An 18619-nucleotide genomic window follows, 5' to 3' on the forward strand; every position below is an offset into this window, starting at 1 on the left:
TACTGACATATCTCTTAGGAATTATGCAAAGTCACTCCTGGACAACCTCAGTGTCCAAGTTTTGGCTTCAAATTATACCAGTTGTTTTGACCGTGCTGATTTAAAAAAACAAAAGACAAACAAATGAAAAAGAAACTCTCTTCTGTTTTTTTGACCCCATTTAGCCTCCAGAAGCCATCTGGTCAAGCACACTGGGCTCTTGGAGTCTGTTGTTTTTGCCGTTGTTGTTGTTGTTGTTAATTGTGGCAAAACACACATAACATAAAATTTACCATTTTTATTTTTTTTAAAAGATTTTATTTATTTGACAGAGATAGAGACAGCCAGCGAGAGAGGGAACATAAGCAGGGGGAGTGGGAGAGGAAGAAGCAGGCTCATAGCAGAGGAGCCTGATGTGGGGCTCAATCCCATAACGCCGGGATCACGCCCTGAGCTGAAGGCAGACACTTAATGACTGAGCCACCCAGGCACCCCAAAATTTACCATTTTTAAGTGTACATTTTGGTGGCATTAAGTACATTCACAATGTTATGTAACAATCACCACCATCTATCTCCAAAACTTTTCACCTTCCCAAGCTGAAATTTTGTCCCCATGAAACACTTAACTCCCCTTCCACCACCACCCCCATCCCTGGTTCCCACCATCTACTTCCTGTCTCCAGGACTTTCCCGATTCTATGCCATTTTTACGTTCCAAGATCCTATCCAGGGGACTGCATGATATGTAGTGGTCATTTCTTCTTGAGCTCCTCTTGGCTGAGACAGCTGCTCAGATCTTCTTGTTTTTTATGACCTTGACAGTTTTGAGGAGTGCTCATCAGGCATTTTATAGAATGTTTCTCAACTGGGGCTTGTCTGGTGTTCTTTTTATGATTAGACTGGAGTTATGGATTTCAGGGAAGAAGATCACAGAGGTGAAGGGTCATCCCATATCAAGGGTCCGTGCTATCAATATGACATTGCTGTTGATCTTGATCACCTGGTTGAGGTGTGTATGTCAGGTGTCTCCACCATAAACTACTCTCCTCTCCCCCTTTCGCATATCCCATTTCCATCCAGGAAGCTGTTATGTATAGCTCACGTTTATAAGTTGGAAGTTATGCTCTCTCTCCTTGAGGGTTCAATATTTATGGAATTGTTTTGAATTTTTCTGCCTGGGAGGTCTATCTATTTTCCCACTTATTTCTTTAATCAGTTACTTACATCAGTATGGAGTCATAGGTATTTATGTTATATTTGGGGTTTAATCCAATATTGCTTTATTCACTGCAAACATTGTTTCAGCTTTGGACACTGGGAGCTCTTTCAGTTGGTTCCTGTGTCCTGTTGGCATAACCCCATCTTTGTGGTGGATTTTTTAAACACTTACTTCCTGGTACCACAAGATGCTCCAGGCTCATGTTGTGTATTTCCTCAGTCTAAAATCAGGACCCTGGTTCCTTTTGTTGGAGACTGGTATTAGAAATCAAGATCTGGGTGCTGGGTGTCATGGACTCATAAGTGTTCCCCATCTTGGGACAAAGATATATGATGTGATTCTGTGCAAATGGCTTCTGTTAATCACATTAAAGATAGAGTGTGGGAGTGGGGGAGGCGCGCCTGGGTGGCTCAGTTGGTTAGGTGTCTGCCTTCGGCTCCGGTCTTGATCCCGAGGTCCTGGGATTGAGTCCCATGTCTGTCAGTCAGGCTCCCGGCTCTGCGGGAGCCTGCTTCTCCCTCTCCCTCTGCCTGCCATTCCCCCTGCTTGTGCTCTCTCTTACTCTCTGTCAAATAAATAAATAAATAAAATCTTTAAAGAAAAGATAGAGTGCGGGACAACATTGTTCTCTAAAATCATAGACTGCCAGAATCTTTGCTGTTGCCAGTCTCATTGGTGGGAATGCAACATCTTGCTCCTATCTGGAGGAGGGTCTGAACCCTCTAGGTCGCTTTGACCCAGAGAAGTAGTCTGGATTTCCAATCCAGGTGCGGAGCTTCTCGGCTGTCTAGACACATTTCACATGACAGTTTCCAAGGAAACAAGACCCCACGGCCGCATCTTAGCCCAAGTGTAACACCAAACTCTTCACTCATAGCTCTCCCTAGTTTTGAGCCCATCAAACTCCACTTCATGTAAATATTACCTAAACTCTAATTTTCCCTCAAATCCTATCATTTGTTTCCTTTTTTCCCATTTTTGATGAGACACTCCATACATCCTCTATTAGGTGGTCTCATGCTGTGGCAAGTTAATACACCTAACTTTCTGGGACCACAGTTGTGTCCCTGGAGGTCCTTATCAGATGGGCTTTAAGCGATGAAGGGGATGGGGTGGGGAAAGGGTTATTCTGAAACACAGAGAAAGAAGCTGGGATTAGCTGTTGCTAATGTCGGATGAGCCCTTCAGTAGCTCTGAGCCATAGTTCTAGCATGAGCATAATGAGGTCCGTAAGTCTGCTCGTTGTTCAAACTCTCAGTAGATGTCGTGATAATCAAAGAGAAGAGAGAAAATAGACATATTTCAACTGTCCTCTTCATGGGAGGAAAGAAGGGAAGGATCTTGAGGGGGAGTGGGGTTGCAATATAGGCCAAGATCAACAACCCAGAGATCTAGCCCCCACGTGGGGATAAAGGTCCTCACGAACTTCTTCCTCTGTCATTTCCCCGTCCCCTCCCGGTGAAATATCTGCAGTAAAGAGTCTCTGAATTAAGATCGCCAGGTCTAGCAATTAAATATACAGGATTCCAAGTTAGACTTGAATTTCAAACAGTGAATAGTTTTTGTAATGTAAGTATGTCCCAAATATTTAATGGGACATGCTTATAACTAAACGAAATTCACTGTTCACTCGAAATTCCAATTCAATGGGCAGTCCTGTATCTGAAGCGGGATCCTTCCCCAGAAATCTAAACACCTAACCAAAACACAGCAGCATTTTGGGAAAATGGCCCCGGTCACTTCCTGGAGCCCAGGTAGCCATATTTATTGTCATGTGACACTGTCATGTGCTCATAGTTCCTCGACAGGGAAGCAGCCTTTCAGGTGGGTGGGAGTTCTAGCCAATAGAGGCTTTGGACAGTGACTTAATGGCCCAAACAGAGCTTCCCTCTGTAGGATTATTGAAGGTGGGACACCTAGGTGGAAATGTGAGTTCAAATTCTGCCTCTGCCCCTTAGCAGTTGTCTGTGTTTTACAGAAGGGTCATCAGCCTCTGATATTTTTTAAAAGATTTTATTTATTTATTTTGGGCGGGGGAGCACAAACAGGAGTGGCAGGCAGAGGGAGAGGGACGAGCAGGGAGGCTGATTTGGGGCTTAATCCCAGGACCCTGAGATCATGACCTGAGCCAAAGGCAGATGCTTAACTGACTGAGCCACCCAGGCGCCCAGCCTCTGATTTTTATATGAACCACCTATGGGCATTAAGCGAGATACCACGGACAAAGCTTAGAGTAAATGCTCAATAATTATGCCCATTATCATGATTACCGATGTCAATATAATTAACATCTTTGCCCTCCCTTCCTCCCATGAGATTAGGCCAACGGGGGATATCATAACCGCACTTTACAGCTGAGGAAACCAAGGACTGGGATGGCGCTGTCGGGCTGAGTTCCTGATGGACCATTGGGTGGGACCAGGCCCCTCCAGGGTCCCTAGCCACCTCCCTGGAAGCCTGACTCACACCTCTGTTGCCTCCTCACCTCCTCACCCTCCCAGAAAACCTGGTGCCTGTGGTTACCAGGACCACAGGTGATGCAAGATGATGGCTTCATTGCTAGGACCTCCTCCCCAGCTACCAGGGGACTGAAGCAGCCTAATTGGTGTCTCAGGGTGGGGGGGGTGGAGGTACCAAATTGTTCACCCAGGAACCAGGCCTAGCCCTGGGGACCCCACCCATCACAGGCAGAAAGGAACAGCATTTTCTCACTCCAAACCGGAGGACTCATGCTCTGCCACCGACCAGGATGCTGGGCAATGGGGGCAGGCCACCTCCCTGTCTAGTATCCAGGTTCCTAGTCTGCCAGATGGGCACTGTGACAATCACATACGTGTTCAGTGAACAAACGTTGTTTACAAAACCAAGTGTTGGCGGGGATAGATAACACGGGAACTCTCAGCTGCTGTTGCAGGGATTGTAAATGCCTACAACACTTTGGAAAACTGTTTGGCATCATCTACTGAAACTGAACATACACTTAGCGCTTGGCCCAGAGATTCCACTCCTGGACGTGCGGCCGGGAGAAATGAGAGCATCTGTCCACTAAAAAATATGCACGAGCATGTACGTGACTTAGATAAATTACACATCATCAGAATGAAACCCTTTTGTGGTTAGTAGAACACCATTGAGAGAATGAAAAGACAACTCACAGAATGGGAAAAAATATTGTCTGCAATGAGGTATCTGAGAAAGGACTTCTATCCAGTATATATAAAGAACTCTTACAACTCAACAACTTAAAAATAGTCCAATTGAAAAATTGGCAAAGGATCTGATAGACATTTCTCCAAAGAAGATACACAAATGGTCAATGAGCTCATGAGAAGATGCTCAATGTCATTAGCCATAAGGGGAATGCAAATCCAAACCACAATGAACTATTGCTTCATACCTACCAGGATGTCTAGAATCAAGAATACAGATGATACCAAGTGTTGGAGAGGATGTGCGGAAACTGGGACACTCACACACTGCTGGTGGGAACATAAAACAGAGCAGCTGCTTTTTAAAACAGTCTGGCAGTTCCTCAAAAGATAAGCATAGAATTATCATATGACCCAGCAGTTCCACTTCTATGTATATGCCTAAGAGAAATGAAAATGTGTCCACCCAAAAACTTGCATATGGATGTTCACGGCAGCATTTTTCATAATTACCCCAAAGTGGAAACAATCGAAATATCAATGAGCAGATGAGGAGGCATTCACACACGGGAATGTCACTCAGCCACGAACGGGAGCGAGGCGCCCACACGTGCTCCCCCGGGAAGGACCCGAGCCCACGACACTCAGGGAGGGAACCAGACACAGAAGGCCCCATGGCGTGTGAGTCCACGTGTATGACATGTTCAGAACAGGCTACTCCACGGATGGGAAGGAGGTTCTTGGGGGCCCAGGGGTTGGGCAGGGGATGGGGAGTGACTGCTGGTGGGGATGGGGGTTTTCTGTCTTTGTTTGTTTTGTACTGAAATGGTCCTAAAATTAGAGTAGCGATGTTTTGCCTAACTTTGGGAACATACTAAAAACCACCGAGTTGTACATTTAAAGGGGTGCATTTTATAGTACGTAAATCATACCTTGTGAAATAATAACAAATACATATATATAGGTCTCTGTCCCCCAGTTCCTGTCTAGAGCTCTTAAAACTCATAAATTTCCTAAGTGATAAGACTGCTAGGAACATCTTCTGTTCTACCATTGGGTCTCTGTCCCCAGTTCCTGACCCTTAGCTCCTAGATCCCTTGGCATTTCCTGGGTGATAGAAGTGTCTTTTGTTCTAATGAGATGACCTGGTGGGCTCCTGGATGGGAGCAGGTCACCAGAGAGACCATGGTTAGAAGCTTGGAACTTTCAGTGGCGCCCAGCTGGCTCAGTCAGTGGAGCATTCAACTCTTGATCTTGGGGTTGTAAGTTTGAGCCTCGCATTGGGTGTAGAGATTGCTTTAAAATTAAAGCCTTAAAAAAAAAATAGAAGCTTGGAACTTTCAGCCCAGCTTTCATCCTCCAGGGAGTGGAGAAGGAGATTGAGTTAATGATCAATCACGGCTACATGACGAAACCTCCATAAAATCCCAAAGTTACCAGGTTTGGGGAACTTCCAGGTTGGTGAGCATGTGGTGGTGCTGGGAGGGTGGTGTGCCCGGGGAGGACACGAAGCTCTGTGCCCCTCCCACCTGCCTTGCCCTATGCATCTATCCCATCTAGATGTTCGACTGTATCCTTTATCATATCCTATTAGAATAAGCCAATAAACAGTAAGTAAAACTGTTTTCCTGAGTTCTATGAGCTGCTGCAACAAACTAATCGTGCCCAAGAAGGGGGTTGTGAGAACCTCTGACGTATAGCCAGTCGGTGAGAAGCCCAGCGGACAGCCCGCACTGGGAATTGGTGTCTGAAATGGGGGCAGCCACGTGGGAGTGAGCCCTGAACTTGCCGGGTCTGATGTGTCTCCAGGTAGATAATGTCGGAATTGAGCTAGAGTGTAGGGCTCCCAGCTGATGTCACGTCTGGCGTCAGGGTGTTGTCTATGTGATGGTGTGAGAGCAAAGGAGACACACACAGGAGGAGGGTGAGTTTTCCTAGGCATATCTCAATAGCTGTTATTATTTTAAAAGGTGGGGAGGAGGACACAACGGCAGATGTGGTTCCTTGTTTTATTCTTTCGTATTCCTAACCCCTCCCTGTGTCAACACCGTCAGGTGAGGCTGAAATCTTTCTAACTGTGGGAAGTATGTCCCTGCCCCATGGGGTGAGATGCCCCTGACTTGCTCTGGCCAATAGGATGAAAGCAGGTACTCACAAGCAGCCGGGAGTGTAGCCTGGCCCCAGGAGGGTTTGAACAATCACACGTGAGACGACAATGTGCTGAAGTCAGCTCACACGGGCTCATAAGGACCAATTGTTAAATATTTAGGTATTTGGTGACCTGCGTTTTAGACACAGCCAGTGTTAGAAGTTAAATTACATAAATGTACACTTAAATAAGTTGTATTTAAAACAAAGGTAATCAATGCTCAAAGCTCGCTATTCCCATTTGTTTTCCATTCTCTTGGTGTTACTTATCACAATCGTGCGTGCTTCAGAGTCTACAGATTGAAATAGGTTATATTTTCAGGTTATTTACATCAACTGCATCAGCAGTCTCCCCACAGATTCGTGTCTTGAAACCTAACCGCCCCCCCGCCCCGTGTGTTGAGATTTGGAGGTGAGGCCTTTGGGGGGTGATTAGGTCATGAGGGTGGAGTCCTCATGAGTGGGATTGGTGTGCTTATAAAAAATGACCCCAGAGAGCTCCCTCACCCCTTCTGCCACATGTGGACACAGAGAAGAGACAGCTCTCTGTGAACCAGGAAGCAGGTCCTCACCAGACACCAAATCTGCCAGCACCTTGAACTTGACCTTCGCAGCCTCTAGAACTATGAGAAATCAATGTCTATTGTCTGTAAGCTCCCCATCTATGGTATTTTTGTTATAGCAGCCCAAATGGACTAAGACAGTGTATAATTATCCACCATTGCACACCTCTTTCCAACTCTTCGTTCAGTGATGTCATAATGGTCAATGGAGATCAGCCACAGTGGGAGTATTTACACCATAGAAATTGGCAAAGGTGACAAACACCTCCACCCCATCCCCTCCCCCAAGATGCTATTAAACGTTTACCAGCACGCCCTGCGAGGAAAACATGTAGGGCAGCATGAAGCTTGGAACCAGGACCAGCTAAGATAAGGTTAGCTCTACAGATGCCCAGCAGACCTGAAGATGGGAATAGATGATTATTGTCAAAGCCACTGAGTTTTGGTGTAGTTTGTTACACAGAGTTATCACAACACTTGCTGACTGATACACCAGGTGTCCACATTATTGGACAGAGAGAGCTTCAAAGTAGTGAAACCAAGTGCAGAAGAAAGAGTCTGTTAATGGTGACACAGTTACCAAAGAGTCCAAAGGTAGCTGGGTGCAGGAGACAAATATGACACCTGAGTCCAAATCTGGCAACTTAATAGCTGTGGGGCTTTGGTTGATTGGCCTCATTTCTCTAAGCCTCTGCTATCAAGAGCAAATCAGGATGACCCTCACCCATTGTCTCGAGGATCAAAATAGAAGAACACATGTGAAGCCTAGCACAGGCACTCTATGAACGCTCCTGTAAGGAGATGCCTAGTGACCTTGCCCAGCTTATCTTCTACTCGCCTCCTTGCTTACCCTCCAATCATATCAGCTTTCTCTCCATTTTTCCACCATGCTAAGTTTGTTCTAACCATTCACTTTGTCTTGAGATCTGCCTGGTCATTTTCCCAAAAACTTCTCTCGGCTATGAATTTGTCCTCCATCTCTGTTCATTGCCAAAGTCAGTACACAGTAGATATTCAGTATGTTGTTGTTGAGTGAATGGATGAGTAGACAGAAGGATGGACAGGTGGGAGGATGGATGATGGATGGATGGATAATGGATGGGGGGATGGATGATGAATGGGTGGACGATGCCTGGATGGATGATGCATGAATGGATGGGTCATTTGTAGATGAGAGGACTGATTTAGGGCTGGAGCTGGAATTGATCATAAATGCCCAAATCTCTAGCCAGGATGCCATGTTTCAGGACTCCAAGCCAAGAGCATTTCAGAGAAGAGCAGCGCCTTCTCTGAGCCTGGCTAGCACTGCTCTCTGCTGGCTGTCCCAGATATTGCAGGCAGCCCACCAGAACCCTTGTGTTGTCAAAACCATTCTTCAGTACACTCTGGAGGTCCCAAGTCCGACCAGGGTTTCACTTGACTAAACCCAGGCATGGGCAGGGCTGGTTCCTTCCGGGGACCCCTGGGAGACCCATCTCCTGCCTTTTCCAGCTTCCAGAGATGCCACCTCCTTGGCCCACAGCCCCTCCTCCATCCTCACGGTCAGCAGCGCGGTGTCTTTCCATCTCTTGGACTCTTAAACTCTGCCTCCCTCTTGTGTGGACCTTGTAAGGATGCTGCCCTCCCTCCCCACTGGTAGTCCAGGATCATCACCATCTCAGTGTCCTTACCCTTTTACCTTGTGAGGTAAAATATCCATGGGTCCCAGAGTTTAGGATGTGGACATTTTTATGGGCCATTTTTCTGCTAACAGCATCCAAGACATATTGGTAAGTGAAGGCAAGCAACAGATCAGCATGCTTTCATTGTATGAAATGCATTCACCCCCAAATGGAACAGGTAGAGACCAACATGCATAAATGTCGAGGGAAGGGCCTAGAAGGAGACTTCCCAACTGCTACCAGTGGTTTTCTTCTGGGGAGAGGATATTGGGACATGAGGAGGAGGGCTTTTGAGGAAAGCCATGAGATAGAAAAGCCAAAAGGTATGCAGTGTCCCAGCAAGTCTGAAATCAATAGATGCAATAAATACTAAAATATCAGAGGAAAAACAGGATGAGAAACAAGATATTACATAGTCTCAAAATATCTTCCCTAAGATATTTACTGATTTTAGAGGGATATTTTGGGGTTTTCCAGGTATCTATTATTAATTTCCAATTCAATTACATTGTAGTCATGAAATATTTTGTACGTATTGAGAAATACTTCATGACCCAGCTCATTATCCAATCATCTTGATGAATATTGCATGTGCTTTTGAAGAGAATGTATATGCTGCTCTTATTGGTTGATAGTGTTGTTCAAGCTTTCTATATCTTAACTGATTTTTTACTTATTCTACTGATTAATGAGAGAGGGATGTGAAATCTCTTGCCATAATTGTGGATTTGACTATTTTTTCTTTTTATTCTAGTCAAATTTTGCTTTGTGTATTTTGGACATAGTTATTAGGGGCATACATGTTCAGGATTGTTATGCGCTCTTGATGAATTGACCCCTCCAACATTTTGTAATGCCCTTCTTTATTCCTGGTAATATTCTTTGTTTTGAATTCTTCTTTTTTTTCTGATAAAAATACAGCTACTCCAGATTTCTTGTGATTAGTGTTGGGGTGGTGTATCTTTTTCCATCTTTTACATTTTTTTCCCTGACGATGTAAAGATTTTCCCCCACTTGTAGCATTCCCCCCTCAGCTTTACTGAAGCATACTTTACATACAATTAAATTCACTTACTGTAATATTACAGTTTGATAAGTTTTGGCAGGTTTCTTTTTTTTTTAGATTTTATTTATTTATTTATTTATTTATTTAGTGGGGGGAGGGTCAGAGAGAGAAGAGAATGAGAATCCCAAGCAGACTTGTGTTGAGTCGGAGTCTGATACAGGGCTCAATCTCACTATGCTGGGATCATGACCTAAGCCGAAATCAAGAGACAGACGCTTAACTGACTGAGCTATCCAGGCACCCCTAGTTTTGTCAGTTGTTTATGGTTGTATAACTATATCACAATCACAGTATAGCACATTTCCATCACCCCAAAGTTCTTTCTCCTTTGCAGTGAACCCTCCTCTCATCCCTGCTCTCAGGCCATCACTGATATGTTTTCCATCAATATTGTGTTCCAGTGTTTTTTTGAATTCCATAGAATGGAAGCATACAGTGTGTAGTGTTTTGAGTCTGGCTTCTCTCGTGTGGTGTAACGGTTTTGAAATTCATCGAAGTTATTGTGTGCATCAGTAGTTCATCTCTTACTGTTGCTGAGAAGTGTTCCATTGGATGGCCATACCACCACTGTTGTTGTTTTTTTTAATCCATCCGTCTGTTGATGGATACTTAAATTGTTTCCACTTTGGACTATTATGAATAAAGATGCCATGATCATTTGCATACATGTCAGTGTTTGGAAATATATTTTAATTTCTCTTGGGTAAATACCCAAGAGTGGAATTGCTGGCACACATGGTAAATGTATCTTTAACTTTGTAACAAACTGCTAAACCATTTTCCAAAGTGGTTGTGCCATTTTGTGTTCACTCCAGCCATGTACGAAAGTTCCAACTGCTGTGCATCTTTGCCAATACTTGGAGTTAACAGGTTTTCAAATTTAATCTTTCTAACATATATATTGTGCTATCCCGTCGGGGAGCATTTCTTTAAACACTAATTATGGCAAGTATCTTTTCATGTGCTTATTGGATATTCATAATCTTCTTTGGTAAAGTATCTGCTGTTCAAATCTACTTACCTATTTAAGAAATTGTTGGCTGGGGCGCCTGGGTGGCACAGCGGTTAAGCGTCTGCCTTTGGCTCAGGGCGTGATCCCGGCGTTATGGGATCGAGCCCCACATCAGGTCCTCCGCTATGAGCCTGCTTCTTCTCTCCTACTCCCCTTGCTTGTGTTCCCTCTCTCGCTGGCTGTCTCTCTCTGTCAAATAAATAAATAAAATCTTTAAAAAAAAAAGAAATTGTTGGCTTATTTTCCTAAGTTTCTTAGTATTTTCTTTTTATTTGTCACATATATGTATTGTGAGTATGTTCTCCAGTTGGTGCTCGCCTTATCATTTTTTAAACATTTACTTGAAGAGCGATTTTAAAAAAATTCTTGGTAAAGTCTATCTCATTGCTTCCAAAAAAATGGTTCATGGTTTTTGTATCCTATCAAAAAAAAAAAAAAAAAATCAGTGCCTAACAAAAGTCATAAAAACTTTCTCCTATGTTTTCCTCCAGAAGTTTCAAACTTTAAGCCTTTATACTTAGGTTTGTGATCCATTCTGAGTTATATTTTGGGTATGTCCATTAAGAGTAAGGATGGCGTGGCTGAGTGGCTCAGTTGGTAGAGGACGCAACTCTTAATTTCAGGGTCATGAGTTCAAGCCCCATGTTGAGTGTAGAGATTACTTTAAAAAATCTTTAAAAAAAAAGTCAGGACAACTTTTTTTTTCCTGTTTTGATATCCATGTGTTACAGCACCCTTTGCTGAAAAGGCTGTTCTTTCCCCCACTGAGTTATTTGGCAGTTTTGTTGTAAATCAATTGACAATATAAGCACGAGTCTACTCTTTGGACTCTCTTTTGTCTTCTTATTGTCTTGGTTACTATACATTTATAATAAATCTTAAAAACAGGTAGCCCTTCAGGGGCACATGGCTGGCTCAGTTGGTAGAGCATGTGACTCGGGGTCGTGAGTTCGAGCCCCACGTTGGGTGTAGAGATTACTGAAAAAAAAAAAAAAAGCTTAAAAATACCTCCAGGTAGTCCTTCAATCTTGTCCTTTTTATTTTATTTTATTTTATTATTATTTTTTAAAGATTTTATTTATTTATTCGACAGAGAGAGAGACAGCCAGCGAGAGAGGGAACACAAGCAGGGGGAGTGGGAGAGGAAGAAGCAGGCTACCAGCAAAGGAGCCTGATGTGGGGCTCGATCCCAGAACGCGGGGATCACGCCCTGAGCCGAAGGCAGACACTTAACGACTGAGCCACCCAGGCGCCCCCTGGATTGACTATTTTAAAGATTCTTCCATTTTTACCTATAACTGTTTTATTAAATTCATTCTTCCTCTTTATTTTATTTTAAGTGATTTTTCTAGGGTTACAACACACTGCTTCTCACTCTGTGTAAGCCCCTCACCACAGTACATTTATATTTCTGCTTCCCGTTTCATATTATTGTGTTACTTTAAATAAGCTCTAAAATAAATCTCACAACACATTGTTATTATTTTTTATTTAAAGAGTCAATTATCGGGGCACTTGGGTGGCTCAGTCGGTTGGGCGTCTGACTTCAAGTCAGGTCATGATCCTGGGATCCTGGGATGGAGCCTTGCGTCTGGATCCCTGGTCAGCAGAGAGTCTGCTTTATTTTTCTGAAAACAGGTGTCATCTTTGCTTTGAAAGATATTGTTGCTGGGTAATGAATTTTAGGGGTTTGTTTTGATTATTTTTTTTCTTTTGGTACATGAAAGATATTAGAACATTGTCTTCTGGGGTGAATTGGGGCTTTTTTAGGGGGTGAATTGTTTTTGTTAATAATTACAGTCATTCTTTTCTTTTAAAAAAGATTTTATTTGTTTATTTGGGAGAGAGAGAGAGCGAGAGAGAGACAGAGCACAAGCAGGGGGAGCAGCAGAGGGAGAGGGAGAAGCAGACTCCCCGCTGAGCAGGGAGCCCGATGTGGGGCTCGTTCCCAGGACCCCAGGATCATGACCCGAGCAGGAGGCAGACGCTTGATGACTGAGCCACCCGAGGCTCCTGTGTGTTTCATTCTAGATAGTTTTTATTTTTATATCTTTAATTTCACTTATGATTTCTTTCCCAATGTCTATTCTATTGCTAATTCCATGCAGTGAGTGTTTTTCATATTGTACTTTTTTCGACTAGAAGTTCGTTTTTATTTCCCTTGTTTCTCAGCCGTTGTTTTTTGCCTGGCCTAGTGACATTTCACTGTGTGCACACGCAGTGACCATCGGCCAAAGACTCGTGGGCGCCCCTGTGAAAATTTATGAGCTCTTTCTCAGGATAGTTCCCTGCTCTCTGGTACATTGCCCTGAGAATCCTAGCCACCTTGACCTCCCTCATCTCCTACCTTTGTCCCCTCACTTTGTGAAACCATTGTGCTATGCTTGGGTTTCCCCCTGACCGCAGCCTGGATATCAGCTACGGGCAGAATCCAGGAGCAACTGTAAGGCTCCTCTTGCTTCTTCCCTTCTCTCAGGGGTCATTGTCCTGCACTGCCTATCACGTGCTGTCGGAAGCCCATCGTTTCGTATATTCTGTCCAGCACTGTAGCTCTTTAGGGTGGGATTCCCATAGTCTAGGGTGCAATTCCCATAGCAGTTACCTAGTACATTCTTTTCATCAGCTGCTCAGGAATCTATTGCACGGATATGCCAGACCTTACACTTCCAGTCTCCAGTTCTCCTCTGTATGGTTGTGTAACTTATAATGAGTCACTTAGTTCTTCTTTAAAAAAGATTTTTTTTAATTTATTGAGAGAGACTGAGTGAGCGAGAGAGCGAGCGAGAGAGCGCACAAGTGCAGGGGGAGGGGCAGAGGGAGAGGGAGCAGACTCCCCGCTGAGCTAGGAACCTGATGTGGAGCTGGATCCCAGGACCCTGGAATCACGACCTGAGCCCAAGGCAGACACTTCACCGACCGAGCCACCCAGGTGACCTGATTAGTTTTGCCTGTAATTGAACTTCACATTGATAGAATCATGTCATGCACACTCCTTTGTGTTTGGCTTATTTTGTTCCACACTGTGCAATTTATCCATTTTGTTCTGTGTATTAGCAATCTGTTATTTTCATGCTGCGTGGTATTCCATTGTACGACAACGACAAGTTGTGCCTCCATTTTCCGTTGATGGACATTCGGGTTGTTTGGGATTTTGGACTAATATAAATACAGCTATTGTGAATATTCTTATCCAAGTCTTTGGTGGATGCATTTTTGTATTCTTCTTGGGAACAGTAATGAAATTTCTGGGTCCTAAGGTATACACATGTTACCTTTAAACCATACAACCAAGGGTACCCGGCTGGCTCAGCCTGTGGAGGCTGCTATGCTTGGTCTCAAGGTCATGAGTTCAAGCCCCACATTGGGTGTGGAGCCTACTTTAAAAATTAAATAAATAAATAAATAAATATAAACATGCAGCCAGGAGTGTGTGAGCGGCTCAGTCGGTAGAGCATGCGGATTTTGATCTTGGGCTCATGAGTTCGTGTCGCACATTGCGGGTAGAGTTTACTTTAAGAAACAAAGAAACAAACACCACCACAACATACAGCCAGACAGATTTCCAACGTAGCCGTGTAGTTTTGTATTTCTACCTGGAGAGTGACAGGGAAATCCCCGCTGTTCCCCCTGACTTGACACTTGGTGTTGTCAACTTTTTAATTTCAGCCACTCTCATAGCGGACAGAGGCAGATGTTTCAATTGGCATTTCCCTGCTAACCACTGACCTCGTACACCTTCTGGCCACCGGGGTGTTTTCTTTAGTGAAGTGCCTGTTCGTCTCTTGCCGCATTTTAACCGGGTTGTTTTTCTCTTCGTGGTTTGTCGGAGGTTTGTTTTGTCCTGCCTTTTCCGTGTGACTGCCTTGTGGACAGCGGTCCTCGGTCGGACAGACCTGCGCCGCTCTCCTCTCCCCGTCTGCCGCCGGAGTCTGCACTCGGCAGCGGCGCAGCTGGAGAGCGCCACGTGTGCCGCTCGCTGCTCCGCACGTCACAGTTTCAGCTCCGGGCCTCCGTTTCTCCATGTGGGCATGCCAATTCCTGTCCTGCCCAGATCACAGGGTTCCGTGAGACGCGCAGGATGCGGACACTGCATCCGCTCCCCGCAGCGCCGGCTTTGGAAATTCTCAAGCCGCGTCAGCTTTGCGATTCAGAAAAGGCGGAGCTGGATTCCTTCCCAGGAACTTGCTTGAGAAGCTCCACGTGGGAGCCCCGCCCATAGAAGACCCCACCTACAGCTGTCATTTCGTTGAGGGGCGGGGCAGGGAGGGAGCTCCTGGGGGGCGTGGTTAGAACCCTAAATGAGGAAGTGGGTGGTGTTCTGCAGACCCTGACCAATGAGAGGGAAGAGCCCTGAGCCAGAGGGGGCGCGGCTGAGCGGACTGCGGGGGCGTTGTCCGCGTTTCCATTGGGCGGCCGGCGTCGCCGGGGAAACGTGGTGGCCCGGAGATGGTGGGGCGGAGCTTTCTTGGGAGGTGGGGCTTCCGGGGGCGGGCCGCCGAGCCGGTGCACCCGCCGTCAGCTGACCCACCGCCATCTTGTCCGCCATTTGCAAGCGGCGCGGCGCGGAGCCGGAGGGGAGCGGGAGTGCGAGCGCGGCCTGCAGAGCGGGTCGCAGCCGCCGCCGCCCCGCGGACAGCCGCCGACCTGGCCTGGGAGCCCGCCCCGCCGCGGCAGCCGGCAGCGCAGCGCTCCGCGGGCGGCAAGCGCGGCCCCCGGGCCCCCGCACTGTGCCCCGCCGCGGGCCTCCCGGGGCTCGAGCCCGGCGGCGACCGCCGCGATGGCCCTCAAGATGGTCAAGGGCAGCATCGACCGCATGTTCGACAAGAACCTGCAGGACCTGGTGCGCGGCATCCGCAACCACAAAGAGGACGAGGTGAGCCCGGCGCACCGCGCGGCCCCAAGACCGACCCGGACCCCGACTCCGGCCTCCAGCTGGTCCCCGAAGCCCTGATCCCGACTCCAGCCCTGCCTGCTTGCCACCCGGGCCGCCCCACGCCCGTTTTCTCCCCGAGCCTCAGTTTACCCCCGAGGGCCGAAGACGGCCCCGGACGGGACCAGAGCCGCGGTTCTCAAGACTTTCCTTACCTTCTGTGTGTGTCGGATCCCCTGGGGGCCCTCCAGCTGGGTGGCCCCCCCGTGGTCTCAGTTTACCCGCTGGGTGTTGGACGCCCGCCTCCCTCCTTCCCGCAGGTGTCCGCGGAAGAGACTTGGAAGGGCCCTAGGTCCTCTCCAGGGCTCTGGACTCCTGGTTGGGGACCTTCCTCTCCGCGGGCCGCCCCCGCTAGTGCGCGTCCAGGTCGCTGTCTGGGGCCGGGTCCGGAATCGGGCCTTGGCTCCTGGGCCCGAGTCCCCGGGAAGGTGGGGCCGCCCCTCCTAGGGAGGGAGGGAGACAGTGGGATCCCTGACTGAAAATACGGAAGCTGCCGAGGGGTCCTGGAATGGGGAACCGCTTTCAACTAGAAACCCTAAAGGCAGGGCGAGGGGGAAGGTTTTCCAGAAGTAAGATCGTAACCGTGGGCACCATTTCCTTCCCTCTGCCCCTCCCCCCAACCTGTGACCTAGATTTGGGAGGAATGGGGACAGTTAGTGGCCATCAGGACGCTGGCTTCCTAGAGCCCACACTCACACGAGGGGTCGTGAGCGAGCACTGCGCTTTCCTAGGGGGAGGGAGTGGCCCTGAGAAGCGGGTCCCACCACCAGACTCTCCCGCCCTGCTCACAATGGCGCCGGAAGCCCGGCAGTACCGGCTGGGAGGTGCAGAGAAGTCAGGGAATTTGCTGGGAGGCACCCTCAGCCCAGGTCCATCTGCTGGGCCTGAGTTCCTGCCGTGCTGTTGCACGTTTTCAGAATGGGCGTGACCTCCCCCGAAAAGTAATGGGGTTATTTTAGGTAATTTCCATCCTTCTTTTCTGCACCTGAGTTTTGCCTGGAGTTAGAAGCTCTGGTCAGCAGTGTGGGTTACGTTGTCTATTTCAGTCCTGGACCTCAGGGTCTGTGACTTGGAGAAGTAGCGGTTGGGATGGATTTTACTTACCCAGGGTGGCCAGGCAAATGTGGAACACGTTCATACCCTCAGGTTCCTTTTGTGTGCTGGCTGACCACCTGATTGTCTCTCTGTTCGTGGTTCTTAGCACCCTGGGACCATGGCCCACTCCCGGTAGGGCGCCTCGACGCTTGGGGGGATGCCCACTGTTCCTGGGCCGTTCCCCGAGCCATTCTTGATTCATTGAGAATCGCTGGCACCATCTCCACCCTTGGGGCCCTTTTCACGGGGGTGTTGGTGGTGGAAGAGGCTGCTGTTGGAAGTCATCAAGGCCAGGGTTCTGCGTGGGTCCTGCCCTTGACCTGTGGGCGATTCGCAGGGACACCATGGTCTCCCCACCAGAAGATCCTGGTGATGTGGAGGCTGGTTACTGAGGCCCCGTTCTGGCCCCAGAACGTGCCCCTGTGCACACAGCAGATGACTTGCTACTCTTCTAGTTCCCCACTCTGGCTCCGATAGGCTCTTCCCTTCTACCCACCGCCCCCCAGCAAAGACATGTGTTTTCTGCAGCACTATAGTTGCCTCAAAGTGTACTGCTTAGAATAGATTTTAGCTTAACTTCTGCGTGGCATCCTACAAATGAGGCTCGAGGGGGCCTTGAAAGCCACACGGAAACGCAGCGGGATTCACAGTAATTTAGTCATGTTGGGTGATGTTGGGAGACCTGCGTCCAGGTTCTTGGGCCTCTTTGGATGAGGTGGAGAGAGCCACCCCTATACAGTGGGGATGACGGCCACCTCCCCACCTTGCTGCGCCCATCTGAGGATACGGCAGGTGATGTAATGTGGGCTTCTGTGAGCACCAGAGCACCCACGAAGTTGTCTGCTTGGCTCTTCCAAATCTCAGCCTGCAACCCCTTAGTGGGTTGTGAATTCAATTTAATGGGTTATGTTAAAAAATAAACTAGAAAGTCTCAGTCCCGCACACACGTAGAGTAACTGCTGTTTTTTGAAACTTATTTCAGCTTATGGTAACTGTGTGCATGCATGCGTATTGGGTTACTGTGGAAACATATTTCTTAAAATGAGTCCAGAAAGTTTGAAAAAGTGGTCTAATTCATATATTTCTGGGGTGCTTGAGTTTATTTTTAATCCTTAAGGTATCCTTAAGATAGAGCACAAATGATGTCGGCAGGTAGGGTGAAATCCACTTGCAAATATCCTTGTTCCTAAACTTTGGGCATGGTTGGGAGAGGGGGCGGCAGGCTCCCTGTGGAGCCCAGTGCAGGGCTTGATCCAGGGTCACGACCTGAGCCGAAGGCAGACAACTGACTGAGCCCCCCAGGCGCCCCTGCTCAGTGTTCGTTAAAGGAAAAGGGAAAAGCTCCTTCCCTGTAAATCAGTTTGGAGTGTATGCTTTGAGTGTTCCGTGCATAGAAATCGTGGGCAATTCTGAGCATGCTGGCAGTGCTCAGTGCCTGTTAAGATTCTGTTCTGCGTCCTGGGGCGCCCAGCCGGCTAAGTCCGCAGAGCCTGTGACTCTTGAGCTCGGGGTCGTGAGTTCAGGCCCCATGTTGGGCATAGGGTTTTCTTAGAAAAGATTCTGTTCTGCATCCTGTTAGCGCAGTGGTCCTTACTGACTGTGTCCCAGGATACAGCATATGAAGACCTCCCACAGGATCGTTAACATTTGCCTCCCCCTGGTCTGGGTGTTCGTAGTTTATTCCCAGCGTTTAAGTGGCTTCACTTGGTCGGGTGCGGGCCCTGAGTGGATCTGCTAGTTTCTGAATGGTGTAGACTTGTTTTTGCTTTAATATAGACACTTCCAACCCATGTAA

General features: G+C 47.4%; 1 protein-coding gene across 1 annotated transcript in view; it reads left to right on the forward strand.

The window, feature by feature from the left end:
* Positions 1-15535: 15535 nt before the first annotated feature.
* The window catches only part of AP3D1 (adaptor related protein complex 3 subunit delta 1), a 42211-nt gene continuing 39127 nt past the window's right edge, over positions 15536-18619 (forward strand). The window contains exon 1 of the mRNA XM_040629674.1: positions 15536-15672. Coding sequence (XP_040485608.1) covers positions 15577-15672 — 96 coding nt within the window. The 5' untranslated portion in view covers positions 15536-15576. The remainder of the gene's footprint in view (positions 15673-18619) is intronic.

Source organism: Ursus maritimus, unplaced genomic scaffold (genome assembly GCF_017311325.1).
Source record: "Ursus maritimus isolate PB19 unplaced genomic scaffold, ASM1731132v1 scaffold_14, whole genome shotgun sequence".
In the NCBI taxonomy this organism is placed as follows: domain Eukaryota; kingdom Metazoa; phylum Chordata; class Mammalia; order Carnivora; family Ursidae; genus Ursus; species Ursus maritimus.